Source organism: Brassica rapa, chromosome A03 (assembly GCF_000309985.2).
Source record: "Brassica rapa cultivar Chiifu-401-42 chromosome A03, CAAS_Brap_v3.01, whole genome shotgun sequence".
Taxonomy (NCBI): Eukaryota; Viridiplantae; Streptophyta; class Magnoliopsida; order Brassicales; family Brassicaceae; genus Brassica; species Brassica rapa.
Genome location: NC_024797.2, coordinates 18808763 through 18826080, shown reverse-complemented (window position 1 = coordinate 18826080; position 17318 = coordinate 18808763). Strand labels below are relative to the sequence as shown.

At 32.8% G+C, this 17318-nt stretch overlaps 2 protein-coding genes across 4 annotated transcripts in view; one reads left to right on the top strand and one right to left on the bottom strand.

Moving 5' to 3' along the window:
* The window catches only part of LOC108871170 (retrovirus-related Pol polyprotein from transposon TNT 1-94), a 23849-nt gene extending 18053 nt beyond the window's left edge, over positions 1-5796 (top strand). The window contains exon 2 of the mRNA XM_033288531.1: positions 1879-5796. The gene's annotated coding sequence lies outside the window, so the exon portion shown is untranslated. The remainder of the gene's footprint in view (positions 1-1878) is intronic.
* Positions 1-17318, bottom strand: part of LOC103859722 (probable metal-nicotianamine transporter YSL5) — a 26275-nt gene extending 8957 nt beyond the window's left edge. The window contains exons 1-6 of one of the 3 annotated variants that reach the window (XM_033288533.1): positions 16637-17318; positions 16337-16494; positions 16167-16264; positions 15947-16081; positions 15693-15882; positions 14503-15541 (exon numbers count right to left, since the gene is read on the bottom strand). In XM_033288533.1, coding sequence (XP_033144424.1) covers positions 14503-15541; positions 15693-15882; positions 15947-16081; positions 16167-16264; positions 16337-16494; positions 16637-17075 — 2059 coding nt within the window. In that variant the 5' untranslated portion in view covers positions 17076-17318. Of the gene's footprint in view, positions 1-14195; positions 15542-15692; positions 15883-15946; positions 16082-16166; positions 16265-16336; positions 16495-16636 lie in introns of those variants that run through there. The other 2 variants (XM_009137295.3, XM_009137296.3) reach the window with 2 other exon arrangements.

The window sequence follows — 17318 nt, the reverse complement described above, 5'->3', positions numbered from 1 at the left end:
TACGTTTGAATGTTTTTTCTAGCTCTAACTAATATTAACTGAAACTTATGTGTAAAAAAAAGTTCTTAATTATAAAATAAAGTTCACATAATATATGCAAAATAATTTTAAAACAATAATAAAATGATTTTTAATATTTTTTATTAATTTAAAATATCAAATAAAACCCGTAGCAACGCACGGGTCCAAATCTAGTTATTAATAGTCGATCGATATACTGAAGAAAAATTTGTGGATACGAAAAGTAAAGCCACGTCGAGACATTTTGCCAAGACTGACTTTTTTTTTTTTTTTTGTGATACAACTTTTCATTTCACAATTTTCCAAAGACTACATTTTGCCAAGACTGACTTTTCATATCTTAATTTCATTTATACCTGTCTATTAATACGGACCCTTGTCATTTATTAAGTGTACGAAATTAGATAGCTAAAAATTATCTACTCCCTCTATTCCTTATAGATCTATCTTTTAGAAAAAAAAATTGTTTCAAAAAAATACATTTTTTACATTTTTAAGATTTTAATTAATGAAAAATTATATTTTTCAAAAAATACAATTGTGTTTAATAAAATCTCATTGGTTAAAATTTATTAGGAATAGTTAATTAAGAAAAACAATGTATTAGAAAATACGATTTTAAATATTCTTTTAATAAGTGTGAAAAAACTATAACATGGATCTTTTAGGAACGGAGGGAGTATCTTATTAAAATAGAAATACACTTATAAATTAACCCTTAAAAATTCAATTTATAATACAATATCGTTTTAAAAATATATAGTTATATATTCATTATTTATTAGTATTAACTAAAAATTTAAAACTACATAAAATACATAAATATAAATTATTGGTGGCTTATTTTTATACAAATTAAATTTCACTCAAAATCAAATACAATAAATTTATATGATAAAAATATGGTGATGTAATTGAATGTTAAAAAACAAAATATAATTACTCAATGTAAGAAATAGAATTATTCTGTTTAAAATGTTATATTTAACAATTATATAAAATGCGTCAAAACTTAAATAATATAATTTATACAAAACAAAATTTTACTTATAAAATGAAAATAAACACCCGTGCGGACGCACAGATCAAGCTCTAGTTTATATATTAATTGAGGAGCACTACAACTTTTGATTGTAACTACGTGTTATTATTACGATGATTCTAAAAATCATCAGAAAGATAGATTGGTCTATTTAAATATATATTATATGTTTTATTAAATTAACTATTAAATTGATTAGTAAGGCATAAAAATATTCTCTATTCTTTATTTAAATAAAATCTAAGAATTACCTAATATAAATAAAATATATATGATAATTAATGATTTTGAATAATAAATATTTGATAATAGTATGACAATTAATGATTTTGAATAACATAGATTTGTTAATAGTTTGTGTATCCTTGATAAGTTTTGTTTAATTTATATTATTTAAAAATAGTAAACATTCAAACTTATCATATAATAAAAATCTAGATTTTTTTTCTTATATGTTATAATTTAATTTTAAACGACTATAAATTATTAAAACTGTTAAAAGTCTTACAATCAAAATTTTGTGAACAAAAGTTTTATTTTTATTTTTTTTATAAAAATATACAAATGATGATACAATCATATGAATATGAAGTATTATTTAATATATATTAATACCATATAAATTAAACTATATACCATATAAAATACATAAATATGTTAATTTAAAAAAAAATCTTTAAAAAGGTACCGAAAGATGATTATTTTAATTTTGAAAATTTCGTTGATTTTTGTAAAAAGATTACAAATTACTAAAACTATATAAAAATCTCACATTATAAATTTTGTGATTAATACTTTAAATTTTTTTGTTACAGTAAATATATACTCCCTCCGTTTTTTAATATAAGTCATTTTAGAAAAAAATTTATATTCCAATTATATGACGTTTTCTGTTTTCTATGTAATTTATTAACACTTAATATTATATGACCAATGATAATATACCTTCTATTTTATTATTAATTAATTTGTGGTTAGGTAAATAATTAATGATGTTTTTGTTTAGAAAATATAAAAAATTAATGATTTTCTTTATCTTTGTGCACAATTCAAAAACGACTTATATCAAAGAAAAAGAGGGAGTAAATGATAATATAATCATATGAATAGCAACTACGTAGAAAATTTAAATTAAATATTCTTATTAAATTATATTATAAAATTATGTTAATATCATTTAAATTTAATTATATACCATTTAAATAAATTAAATGATTGCTTTGATTTTTTTTTGATTTATGTGTTTACTCCAATTTAATTATATACATAATATTTACTCGTTTCTCAATTATTTAATATATTTATATATTATAATATATAAATGAGTACAAAATAAATAATAATACGTAAACATAATTTGTATACTGAGTTCGTATACAACGTGTTATCTTATCTAGCTAAGTTTATCTAGTATTCAGATGCAAATTTAAGCTACATCAAATAAAATAAAAGTAAAGACAAGATATATTTGTTCTTAGAAAAAAAAAGTTTAAGTTTATGTTTAAGTAGAATTTGTAAAATTTCTATTCATTATAACTATTAACAGATAATGATATTATATATTTACTTAAAATAATTTTAAAGTTGGTTATTTTATTATTTTATGAAATAATATCATATTATGTATCAGTTCAGTTCAAAGACGGTTTTTTTGTTTGATACATGTTTGTTAATTTATAAATTTATACTGTATATATCTAATGAAAACATTATTTCATTGGATACTTTTTTGCAATAATTTGTCACATTTGACAAAACTAAACAAAAAATAAGCAAAAGATAAATAAATCATACGCAATAATATCATTAATTTGCTTTTGTGCTAGTAATAAAAATAAATTGTATATGCAAGGATATTTCTTTTTTTTGAAGATATATCAGTGGATCTGAAGCTTGACACGCTTTGCCTCTCTTTGTTTTACTGCCAACAAGATCTTTCTGTTTATTTCATCAGCATCATTGGAGCTTCTGGTGACACCGATGACTCTGCCTTTGTTGTGCTCTGGGACAACCATCATGTGGTAACTTCAAGGCCTATGGATTCTGCAATTATGGAGCAACCTGCAAGTTTGATCACCCAGTGCCAGTAAACCCTTATCATTATGCAGGCTTGACCATGCCTTCTCTGCCTACTGCTTATGTGCATATTAAATAAAAAAAAGGCAGAATACAAAGATAGATCGGAGAAGAAATACATAGGTTGATAAAAAGAGAAAACATCCAACACTGGAAATATCCATAGACAGAAACAAACAGACTAGAGCATCAAAATGTTTTGTCTCTTCTCTAGCAAACTGTTAAATATAAAAATGCCTTGCAGGCTTTATTCAGAGACGATCCAACACCCAAATATTAGAAGAACACTCATAACCACAAACACCACGGCTATGTCTCGGCTGTTTTTGTTGGACCGCTTCTTCCATGGCATGTGGCTGGGTAGGAATCAGGGTTTGGATCTGTGCTTGTTCTCCTCCTCCTTCAATTCCTTGTCCAAGTTACATTCCTTGTGTTTCAGTTTCAATCTGTGGTGCTGCATCCTCCGTCTGCACTTCTTCCATGGCATGTGGTTGGGTAGGGATCATGGTTTGGATCTGCGCTTGTTCTCCTCCTTCTTCGCTTCCTTCTCCAAGTTCCATTCCTAGTGTTTCAGTTTCAATCTGTGGTGCTGCCTCCTCCGGCTGCACTTCTTCTACCAATACTCATATTTCTTGTAGTGTGCTCCACCTGTTTTAACTCAAGTGAAGAAGTGACTAGTTTGCAAACATGACAAAAACTAAAACCTGCAAAAATAAATAAAAATATATCTTAAATAATATAATAAAATAGGAATAAGTTTTCTATATAATATAAGAAAATAACATAAAATATATATTGATAAAAAATAAAAGTAAAGATATATTTGTTATTAGAAAAAAATTGTTTATGTTTAAGTGGAATTTGTAAAATTTCTATTCATAATAACTATTAATTGTAAAATTTATATTCATAATAACTATTAATTTATAATGATATTATATATTTACTTAAAATAACTTTAAATATTGTTATTTTAATATGCTATGAAATAATATCCTATTTTATGTCAGTTCAGTTCAAAGATGGTTTTTTAATTGATCCATGTTTGTTAATTTAGAAATTTGTACTGTATATATATGACGAAAACATTATTTCATTGGATAGCTTTGTGCAATAATTTGTTACAGATGACAAAACTACATGAAAAAATATGCAAAATTTAAATAAATCATACGCAAAAATATCGCTAATTTGTTTAAGCTAGTAATAAAAATAAATTGTATATGCAAGGATAATTTTTTTCGTTTTTTCGAAGATATATCAGTGGATCTGAAACTTGACACGTTTTGTCTCTCTTTGTTTTACTGCCAACAAGATCTTTTTGTTTATTTCATCAGCACCAATGGAGCTTCTGGTGACACTGATGACTCTGCCTTTGTTGTGCTCAGGGACAACCATCATGTGGTAACTTCAAGGCCTATGGATTCTGCAATTATGGAGCAAGCTGCAAGTTTGATCACCCAGTGCCAGTAAACCCTTATCATTATGCAGGCTTGACCATGCCTTCTATGCCTACTACTTATGTGCATATTAAATAAAAAGAAGGCAGAATAGAAAGATAGATCGGAGAAGAAATACATAGGTTGATAAAAAGAGAAAACACCCAACACCGGAAATATCCATAGACAGAAAAAAAACAGACCAGAGCATCAAAATGTTTTGTCTCTTCTCTAGCAAACTGTTAAAAACAAAAATGCCATGCAGGCTTTATTCAGAGACGATCCAACACCCAAATATTAGAAGAACACTCATAACCAAAAACACCACGGCTATGTCTAGACTGTTTTTGTTCGACCGCTTCTTCCATGGCATGTGGCTGGGTAGGGATCAGGGTTTGGATCTGTGCTTGTTCTCCTCCTCCTTCAATTCCTTGTCCAAGTTACATTCCTTGTGTTTCAGTTTCAATCTGTGGTGCTGCATCCTCCGACTGCACTTCTTCCATGGCATGTGGCTGGGTAGGGTAAATGGTTTGGATCTGTGCTTGTTCTCCTTCTTCTTCGCTTCCTTGTCCAAGTTCCATTCCTAGTGTTTCAGTTTCAATCTGTGGTGCTGCCTCCTCCGGCTGCACTTCTTCTACCAATACTCATATTTCTTGTAGTGTGCTCCACCTGTTTCAACTCAAGTGAAGAAGAAATTACTAGTTTGCAAACATGACAAAAACTAAACTTACAAAAATAAATAAAAAATATATCTTTAATAATATAATAAAATTGGAATACGTTTTCTATGTAATATAAGAAAATAACATAAAATATATATTGATAAAAAATAAATGTAAAGATATATTTGTTATTAGAAAAAAATTGTTTATGTTTAAGTAGAATTTGTAAAACTTTTATTCATAATAACGATTAATTGTAAAATTTATATTCATAATAACTATTAATTTATAAAGATATTATATATTTACTTAAAATAATTTTAAATATTGTTATTTTATTATTTTATGAAATAATATCCTATTTTGTATCAGTTCAGTTCAAAGAAGATTTTTTTGTTTGATCCATGTTTGTTAATTTAGAAATTTGTACTGTATATATATGATGAAAACATTATTTCATTGGAAAGCTTTTTGCAATAATTTGTCACAGATGACAAAACTACAGGAAAAAATAAGCAAAAGTTAAATAAATCATACTCAAAAATATCGTTAATTTTTTTTAAGCTAGTAATAAAAAAAATTGTTTACGGAAGGATATTTTTTTTTGTTTTTTTGAAGATATATCAGTGGATCTGAAGCTTGACACACTTTGTCTCTCTTTGTTTTACTGCCAACAAGATCTTTCTGTTTATTTCATCAGCACCAATGGAGCTTCTGGTGACACTGCTGACTCTGCCTTTGTTGTGCTCAGGGACAACCATCATGTGGTAACTTCAAGGTCTATGGATTCTGCAATTATGGAGCAAGCTGCAAATATGATCACCCAGTGCAAGTAAACCCTTATCATTATGCAGGCTTGACCATGCCTTCTTTGCCTACTGCTTATGTGCATATTAAATTAAAAAAGACAGAATAGAAAGATAGATCGGAGAAGAAATACATAGGTTGATAAAAAGAGAAAACATCCAACACTGGAATATCCATAGACAGAAACAAACAGACCAGAGCATCAAAATGTTTTGTCTCTTCTCTAGCAAACTGTTAAAAATAAAAATGCCTTGCAGGCTTTATTCAGAGACGATCCAACACCCAAATATTAGAAGAACACTCATAACCACAAACACCACGGCTATGTCTAGGCTGTTTTTGTTGGACCGCTTCTTCCATGGCATGTGGCTGGGTAAGGATCAGGGTTTGGATCTGTGCTTGTTCACCTCCTCCTTCAATTCCATGTCCAAGTTCCATTCCTTGTGTTTCAGTTTCAATCTGTGGTGCTGCATCATCCAACTGCACTTCTTCCATGGCATGTGGCTGGGTAGGGATCATGGTTTGGATCTGCGCTTGTTCTCCTATTTCTTTGCTTCCTTGTCCAAGTTCCATTCCTAGTGTTTCAGTTTCAATCTGTGGTGCTGCCTCCTCCTGCTGCACTTCTTCTACCAATACTCATATTTCTTGTAGTGTGCTCCACCTGTTTCAACTCAAGTGAAGAAGAAGTGACTAGTTTGCAAACATGACAAAAACTAAAACTTGCAAAAATAAATTAAAAATATATCTTAAATAATATAATAAAATAGTAATACGTTTTCTATGTAATATAAGAAAATAACATAAAATATATATTGATAAAAAATAAAAGTAAAGATATATTTGTTAATAGAAAAAAATTGTTTATGTTTAAGTATAATTTGTAAAACTTTTATTCATAATAACGATTAATTGTAAAATTTATATTCATAATAACTATTAATTTATAAAGATATTATATATTTACTTAAAATAATTTTAAATATTGTCATTTTATTGTTTTATGAAATAATATCCTATTTTGTATCAGTTCAGTTCAACGACAATTTTTTTGTTTGATCCATGTTTGTTAATTTAGAAATTTGTACTGTATATATATGATGAAAACATTATTTCATTGGATAGCTTTTTGCAATAATTTGTCACAGATGACAAAACTACAGGAAAAAATTAGCAAAAGTTAAATAAATCATACTCAAAAATATCGTTAATTTTTTTTAAGCTAGTAATAAAAAAAATTGTATATGCAAGGATTTTTTTTTTTTAGTTTTTTTTTTGAAGACATATCAGTGGATCTGAAGCTTGACACGCTTTGTCTCTCTTTGTTTTACTGCCAACAAGATCTTTCTGTTTATTTCATCAGCACCAATGGAGCTTCTGGTGACCTTGTTTACTATGCCTTTGTTGTGCTCGGGGACAACCATCATGAGGTAACTTCAAGGCCTATGGATTCTGCAATTATGGAGCAAGCTGCAAATTTCATCACCCAGTGCCAGTAAACCCTTATCATTATGCAGGCTTGACCATGCCTTCTCTGTCTACTGCTTATGTGCATATTAAATTAAAAAAGGCAGAATAGAAAGATAGATCGGAGAAGAAATACATAGGTTGATAAAAAGAGAAAACATCCAACACTGGAATATCCATAGACAGAAACAAACCGACCAGAGCATCAAAATGTTTAGTCTCTTCTCTAGCAAACTGTTAAAAATAAAAATGCCTTGCAGGCTTTATTCAGAGACGATCCAACACCCAAATATTAGAAGAACACTCATAACCACAAACACCAAGGCTATGTCTAGGCTGATTTTGTTGGACCGCTTCTTCCATGGCATGTGGTTGGGTAGGGATCAGGGTTTGGATCTGTGCTTGTTCTCCTCCTCCCTCAATTCCTTGTATTTCAGTTTCAATCTGTGGTGCTGCATCCTCCGACTGCACTTCTTTCATGGCATGTGGCTGGGTAGGGATCATGGTTTGGATCTGCGCTTGTTCTCCTCCTTCTTCGCTTCCTTGTCCAAGTTCCATTCCTAGTGTTTCAGTTTCAATCTGTGGTGCTGCCTCCTCTGGCTGAACTTCTTCTACCAATACTCATATTTCTGGTATTGTGCTCCACCTGTTTTAACTCAAGTCAAGAAGAAGTGACTAGTTTGCAAACATGACAAAAACTAAAACTTGCAAAAATAAATAAAAAATATATCTTAAATAATATAATAAAATAGGAATACGTTTTCTATGTATTATAAGAAAATAACATAAAATATATATTGATAAAAAATAAAAGTAAAGATATATTTGTTATTAGCAAAAAAATTGTTTATGTTTAAGTGGAATTTGAAAAATTTCTATTTATAATAACTATTAATTGTAAAATTTATATTCATAATAACTATTAATTTATATTGATATTATATATTTACTTAAAATAATTTTAAATATTTTTATTTTATTATGCTATGAAATAATATCCTATTTTATATCAGTTCAGATCAAAGACGATTTTTTTGTTTGATCCATGTTTGTTAATTTAGAAATGTGTACTGTATATATATGATGAAAACATTATTTCATTGGATAGCTTTTTGCAATAATTTGTCACAGATGACAAAACTACAGGAGAAAATAAGCAAAAGTTTAATAAATCATACGCAAAAATATCGTTAATTTTTTTTAAGCTAGTAATAAAAATAAATTATATATGCAAGGATTTTGTTTTTTGTTTTTTTGAAGATATATCAATGGATCTGAAGCTTGACATGCTTTGTATCTCTTTGTTTTACTGCCAACAAGATCTTTCTGTTTATTTCATCGGCACCAATGGAGCTTCTGGTGACACTGATGACTTTGCCTTTGTTATGCTCAGACAACCATCATGTGGTAACTTCAAGGCCTATGAATTCTGCAATTATGGAGCAAGCTGCAAGTTTGATCACCCAGTGCCAGTAAACCCTTATCATTATGCAGGCTTGACCATGCCTTCTTTGCCTACTGCTTATGTGCATATTAAATAAACAAAATAGGCAGAATAGAAAGATAGATCGGAGAAGAGATACATAGGTTGATAAAGAGAGAAAACATCCAACACTGGAAATATCCAACGACAGAAACAAACAGACCAGAGCATCAAAATGTTTTGTCTCTTCTCTAGCAAACTGTTAAAAATAAAAATGCCTTGCAGGCTTTATTCAGAGACGATCCAACACCCAAATATTAGAAGAACACTCATAACCACAAACACCACGGCTATGTCTAGGCTGTTTTTGTTGGACCGCTTCTTCCATGGCATGTGGCTGGGTAAGGATCAGGGTTTGGATCTGTGCTTGTTCTCCTCCTCCTTCAATTCCTTGTCCAAGTTCCATTCCTTGTGTTTCAGTTTCAATCTGTGGTGCTGCATCCTCCGACTGCACTTCTTCCATGGCATGTGGCTGGGTAGGGATCATGGTTTGGATATGTGCTTGTTCTCCTCCTTCTTCGCTTCCTTGTCCAAGTTCCATTCCTAGTGTTTCAGTTTCAATCTGTGGTGCTGCCTCCTCCGGCTGCACTTCTTCTACCAATACTCATATTTCTTGTAGTGTGCTCCACCTGTTTCAACTCAAGTGAAGAAGAAGTGACTAGTTTGCAAACATGACAAAAACTAAAACTTGCAAAAACAAATTAAAAATATATCTTAAATAATATAATAAAATAGGAATATGTTTTCTATGTAATATAAGAAAATAACATAAAATATATATTGATAAAAAATAAAAGTAAAGATATATCAGTTTAGTTCAACGACGATTTTTTTGTTTGATCCATGTTTGTTAATTTATAAATTTGTACTGTATATATATGATGAAAACATCATTTCATTGGATAGCTTTTTGCAATAATTTGTCACAGATGACAAAACTACAGGAAAAAATATGAAAAAGTTAAATAAATCATACCCAAAAATATCGTTAATTTTATTTTAAGTTAGTAATAAAAATAAATTGTATTTTCAAGGACAGTTTTTTTTAAGATATATCAGTGGATCTGAAGCTTGACACGCTTTGTCTCTCTTTGTTTTACTGCCAACATGATCTTTCTGTTTATTTTATCAGCACCAATGGAGCTTCTGGTGACACTGATGACTCTGCCTTTGTTGTGCTCAGGGACAACCATCATGTGGTAACTTCAAGGCCTATGGATTCTGCAATTATGGAGCAAGCTGCAAGTTTGATCACCCAGTGCCAGTAAACCCTTATCATTATGCAGGCTTGACCATGCCTTCTTTGCCTACTGCGTATGTGCATATTAAATTAAAAAAAGGCAGAATAGAAAGATAGATCGGAGAAAAAATACATAGGTTGCTAAAAAGAGAAAACATCCAACACTGGAAATATCCATAGACAGAAACAAACAGACCAGAGCATCAAAATGTTTTGTCTCTTCTCTAGCAAACTGTTAAAAATAAAAATGCCTTGCAGGCTTTATTCAGAGACGATCCAACACCCAAATATTAGAAGAACACTCATAACCACAAACACCACGGCTATGTCTAGGCCGTTTTTGTTGGACCGCTTCTTCCATGGCATGTGGCTGGGTAAGGATCAGGGTTTGGATCTGTGCTTGTTCTCCTCCTCATTCAATTCCTTGTCCAAGTTCCATTCCTTGTGTTTCAGTTTCAATTTGTGGTGCTGCATCCTCCGACTGCACTTCTTCCATGGCATGTGGCTGGGTAGGGATCATGGTTTGGATTTGTGCTTTTTCTCCTCCTTCTTCGCTTCCTTGTCCAAGTTCCATTCCTAGTGTTTCAGTTTCAATCTGTGGTGCTGCCTCCTCCGGCTGCACTTCTTCTACCAATACTCATATTTCTTGTAGTGTGCTCCACCTGTTTCAACTCAAGTGAAGAAGAAGTGATTAGTTTGCAAACATGACAAAAACTAAAACTTGCAAAAATAGATAAAAAAATATATCTTAAATAATATAATAAAATAGGAATACATTTTCTATGTAATATAAGAAAATAACCTAAAATATATATTGATAAAAAATAAAAGTAAAGATATATTTGTTATTAGAAAAAAAATTGTTTATGTTTAAGTAGAATTTGTAAAACTTTTATTCATAATAACTATTAATTGTAAAATTTATATTCATAATAACTAATAATTTATAATGATATTATATATTTATGTAAAATAATTTTTAATATTTTTATTTTATTATTTTATGAAATAGTATCCTATTTTATATCAGTTCAGTTCAAAGACGATTTTTTTGTTTGATCCATGTTTGTTAATTTATAAATTTGTACTGTATATATATATGATGAAAGCATTATTTCATTGGATAGCTTTTTGCAATAATTTGTCTCAGTTGACAAAACTAAAGAAAAAAATAAGCAAAAGTTAAATAAATCATACGTAAAAATATCGTTAAATTGCTTTTATGCTAGTAAAAAAAATAAATTGTATATGCAAGGATAATTTTTTTTTTTTTTTGAAAATATATCAGTGGATCTGAAGCTTGACAGGCTTTGTCTCTCTTTATTTTACTGCCAACAAGATCTTTCTGTTTATTTCATCAGCATCAATGGAGCTTCTGGTGACACCGATGACTCTGCCTTTGTTGTGCTCAGGGACAACCAGCATGTGCTAACTTCAAGGCCTATGGATTATGCAAGTATGGAGCAAGCTGCAAGTTTGATCACCCAGTGCCAGTAAACCCTTATCAATATGCAGGCTTTACCATGCTTTATATGCCTACTGCTTATGCTCCACCTGTTTCAACTCAAGTGAGGATCACATCACCGCCAAGCCTCTCTGATTCAACTACTGTCTCCAATGGTGACAAATCTGCTGCAGAGAATAAGAGCTCAGAGACTGAGAAACAAGACGAAATTGCAGGACTCATCACTAAGCCACTCTGATTCAACTGCCTTGTCCAATGATGCAGAGAATCCAAGTTCAGAGGCTAAGAAAGGGGACGGTGATCCTTCACCTGACTGACAACTCAGGAGAGGAGGACTCATCTGATATTGCTGCATGATCATATTCTGAGTTTCTAGCAATCTCTAAAGATCTTTTTGCCCTTTTTGTTAATTTTTTGGAAGAAGGGCTTGGACATTTTCTATCTTTTTCTTTCTGGATTTTGAAGACAGCCATGGCTGAAACAAAATAGGAATTAAACATTTTTTTTTCTTTAATTGGTTTTGAGTTGTTCGAGAGACTACAGGAGGACTTCGAGAATGTGAGCATGATTCATATTCTTCGGAATAGGAATGGTCGAGCGGATGCGTTAGCGAAAGAAACAAAAACTATAGGCTATATATTCTCTTATATAGATCATACACAGACAGAATGAGATGCTCTTCATAGAATCGGCTCGTCTGACCAACACTTGATCTTATTAAAATAAAAAGCAGACAAAAAAAATTGCATAATCCTTGTACCTAAATAATATGATTTGATTACACTTTCTACATATCAGTCCCTTGAAAACATTGATTAAAGATACACATAGAGTTTACATATTGTATTTTTAAATGATCTTTTAGTTACAACTTACAACCAACCAAAATTGGATACAGAAAATATATAAAGACCAAATATAAAAAACATAATAACTTCATTGTTCACTTTTGAACTCATAATCCCATCTTGGGGTGTACATTTTACCCGATATCCGAACCCGACCCAAAAAACTAGAACCGAAGTAGCAAAATACATGTACGGGTATTGAATTAAGAGAGATTGGATGTCCGAACCTGAACGGACCGGTAATATCCGAACCCGAATGGATATATGAAGATAATCGTATGAATACTTGATCCTATATTTCTAGTTTACTTCTCTAATTTTATTCAAAATATTTATTATGATTCTGCACATGGCTCAAAATCAGATAATATACATATAATTATGAACAAAATTATTTGTTACTCAATTAAAATACATATTAAGTTCTTGTTTCTTACATTAACAAAAGTTGCATCCAAAATTTTAAAATAACAACTAAATTAGTTTTTTTCTATTTTTAAAGTTTTATCTTTAAACCTATTTATAGTTTAATGTTTTAAAAATTAGAAAACTAGTTAAGTTAAAAGTATATATTTTAAATACAAAAAAAAACTTAAACAATGAAAAATTTAATTATTTTCCTTCAAAATCTAAATATCCGAACCCGATCCAAAATAACCGAACTGAACTTAAAATACTATAACCCAACCCGAAATGTAAAAGTACCTGAACGGTTTCTATACTTCTATACCAAAATACTCAAAAATCTAATACCCGACCGAACCTAAACGGATATCAGAACGTCCACCCTATTCCCATCTTTGCCAACCTGTTGACCATAATTATAAGCACACATGATGATTTGTTTCACAAAAGATCCTTCTCTTATCTTCCTCCTGTTCCATTCACAATTAGGGATTTAGAATCAAAACCACAGAAGGTAAAAGAAAACGGTCCAAGTCTATAGCCCAGCTCGAGGGTGGCGCTATGGTGTTTGGAGTTGCGAGCTTACATCCGCTCTCTACCAAGTGAGTGACTAACTTTGCAGCTTAGCTGGTTAACTGTAGGAGCCGGTTGTATCCCTCTCGGTGAAACCCATTTCTTCTCATTGTATCTTAAGAAACACAAACAGAGATTCAAGCTTAATATTGTGTTGTAGCAAATAAAGAATGCAGCAAAGGCAAAAACACTTTCTTAGCATGGAAAAGAATCAATTACTTGGCTCTGATAAGCGCGTCGCTTGAACTTCTCATCACTAACTTGTATGATCTATTGATCCATGTTCAAACACAAAGGCTGAGAGATGTGGACACCAAGGCTGCAATGGATACCAGAGCATTGCATACATATGAATATCCCAAGGTTTCACACTTGCCACCCATCTTGGTGCCCTGTCAAATATAAATATAGATCATCCAACAGACACAAAAACCTTTTATGTTTCTGTTGAATGAGGATGAACAAGAAAGAGACAGATAGTATTCTCATGCTTACTTTGATCTACAATCTGCACATTCTATGATCAAACAAAAGGCCTCCACAAAGAAGAAACAAAGGAACCAGCAGAAAAATCAAACAAGTTTGTAAGAGAGAGATTAGACGGTTCCTCGTACCCTTTTGTAAGAGTACCTCAGGTTACTTACCTCTTCTCTCTTTTGAGCTTAACGGGTCACTACAAAACTCAACTTTTACCTTCTTAATCCTCGCAAGTTTATGTCTTTCTCAAGAGTTTAGAAACAGAACCATCTATGATCTACTTTATAAAACATTAAACAGTCCAGTTACGAATTTAAACAAGCTCCTCTGTATCTAATTCTCTATACATACAACCTCTCACCTTCAAAAATCACTCATAAAAAAAAGCAAGTATCATTAACACTTTTGCCATATGTCTCAAGACTAAGATCTGTGCAAAAACTTATCAACCTTCGAGTTCGTCGCAGCATCCAGAAACTTCATACAAACAGGAGGACTAACTCCAGCTATAGCCAACACCGAGCTCGGCAGCGACCAAATCCCATCTCCACATATCAAACCAGACGCCACCGCAGTCCCAAACGCACCCGCCTTAGCCGCATCCACTCTCTCCCACACGAAAAGCACCAAACTCCCAACACACATGTCAATCGCAAAGTACGGCCCCAAGAAAAACGGTATAGCCATCGCCATGGGCAGAGGCACAAACCTCCCCCACCTGCTCGGTAAACTATCTTTCACTATATTCACAAGAATCGCCACACCGAAGAACGCATAACATAAGACTAGACATTCTCTTGGTAATGAAGCAACACCTTCTACTCCTAGCTTAGCCATGCTTCTGTACACTGTGGCGAACGGCGCAGGGTACTCGCTGTTAGGGAGGCCTAAGTCATCAAACGCGTTGTAGAACAGCCAGAACACGCAGGGAGACACGACACATCCCATTGCTGTTCCTATCACTTGGCTTATGAACATTGATCTTGGTGATGATAACGTGAGGTAGCCTGTTTTGAAGTCTTGAGTGAGGTCAGAAGCTGTGGAGACTATGTTCATCATGACGCCACACGCCGCTAGACCTGCTAGCATCCCGCCGTGCTCTGACCCCGCCCAGGCTCCTATCGTGAATATGGCTAGCTTTCCGTACGTCGAAGCTAAGGACCAGTCCGTGAGTCCAGCTCCGTAGGCGTTGCAGAAGGCTAAGACGGGCGCGCAGATGTAGATGACTAGGATGTAGTACCATCTCAGCTGGTGGAACATGTGTGGGAGTATGGCTGTGGATGTTGCAGCTATGATGATGTATCCTCCCATAGCAAACCAAGTGGGGATTTGGTCTTTGAGGAAGAAGCGTGTGCGACGCTGGTCATCGTATGATTGCTTTGGGCTATATGGAGAAGCGGTTGGATCTTCTTCGACGGTGAATGATGCTCTTGAAGAAGTGCCTCGAAGCTGTACAAATAGTCCTGAGAGCGTCCGGCTCAGGACTTTGCAGAAGTTGTATAAACCATCTCCTAGGATTATAGCAACAGCTATGAACACCTAAAAAGTAACAACATTTGGAAGGGATCATAAGTAAAGTAATATATAAGATAGATGGTACAATTCATTTATCAATAATGGATTTTAGGTTGGAAGTCAATCTAGTTTAACATGGTATCAGAGTTCGATCCAAACGTTAGTTTTAGTTTACCTTGTAGGCCTGGAGACCATGCATGCTGCTGGATTCAACATCTGCAGGAAACCAATCTCCTTTTTTTGTTTCAATGAGAGGCCACATTATACCCCAAGAGAGGATTCCACCCAGAAGAACAGAGATGTTTATTATGTATGGGCATATCATCCCAACACCCACATATGTTGCTGAAAAATCAAAGTAGAACCTGTTTGTACATCAGGCCAATGCTCTTTCTTTTTTGAGTAAGTGAACTGTTTTGTTGAGCTTACTTGTATTGGTAAGCTTTGAGTCCGAATGTTGGGAAGTTGGAGAAGCCACAATTGTCTCCTCCGGTAAAGAACCATTGGAAGAAACTCCACAAGAAGCTTAAGGAGAAGAACTTCCCCAGCATCCTCACTTGTTTCCTGATTCAGTAAAGATGGAGTCAAAAGGAAGTAGAGAAGTTAAAACTAAGAAGAGCATAAAGTGAAGAAGTGAAAGGGACAGTACTTGGCTAGCTTAGCCCCTTGAGGGGTATGAAAGCTGTTGATAAGATGAGCAGTTGCAGTACCACTTGGGTATGTTAGTTTGAAGTCTATTACCATTATCTGCAAACACACATAGAAATTAGCAAATGCAAGATCTCTTTAACAAGAAGGAAACAAAAGCTGCAACCAAACCTTTCGCAAGGGAACAACAGAGAAGAGACCAAGAAAGCTGACGACAAAGAGGAAACCAATGATCCAACCCAAAGAAGGATCCTTGAAGCCACGGGAAGCATCTCCTGATTGTTTCGCAATGCGTTCACTCATGCCAAAGAGGTATGTCCCAAACCCTCCTGTAGATGCATTTATTAATAATCAAAAAGCCATAACATAATCATGATGTCACAAAACAGACACATGCCAAGTCATGATTCTCTAAACTATGGCTCAATAACTAATTATCTGATTCAGTATATGAGAATGAGTTTTATTTACCGCTGAAGGCAATGCCGGAAGAAGCAACAACACAAGTCTGAATAACAGTATTCTCCTGGCGAGTAAACGGCTGTTTCAAGTAACCAGACTTATAAAGCACCTTGGTCCATGTCTTGACGAAGAAGAATCCCAGAAGACCAGCAGAGACGTTGAGAGACGGTATGATTCCCGTCGTGAGGTTAAGCTTCATAACAATGAAGCTAAACAAGATGCTTAGCATAAAGCTTACCACAAAAGCCCTTAAGGTCAGCTGCTTCTTCCACGAAGGCACTTCTCTGCTTTCAAAGATCTTCTCCACAGATTCATCTTCCTCTTCGTCTTCCTCTTCTTCAACATGTTTATTCGTCGCTTTCTCTGGTTCTGGACTAAACCCAGTTTCCTGCAACTCGTGTTCCACAATCTGATGATCTTTGTCTGGACTTCTAACTCCCTTTCTCATCCTATCTCTCTCTGTCACGGTTTCTCTGTTTCTTAGATCTGAGGTTGGTGGGAAGGGTTGATGGAAAGTTATTATTGGAACGAAAACCAAAAAATCTCAGAGGAGTCAGTCAACTTTGGACTCGTGTTTTAACATTCTGTCTTTCTGTTACTTTATTACCTATTTAGGTTCTTTTGTTGGTATGTCTGTAAACAGCTAATTATTTAATGTTTAAGTTGTTAATTGTCGACAAATTAACATCAT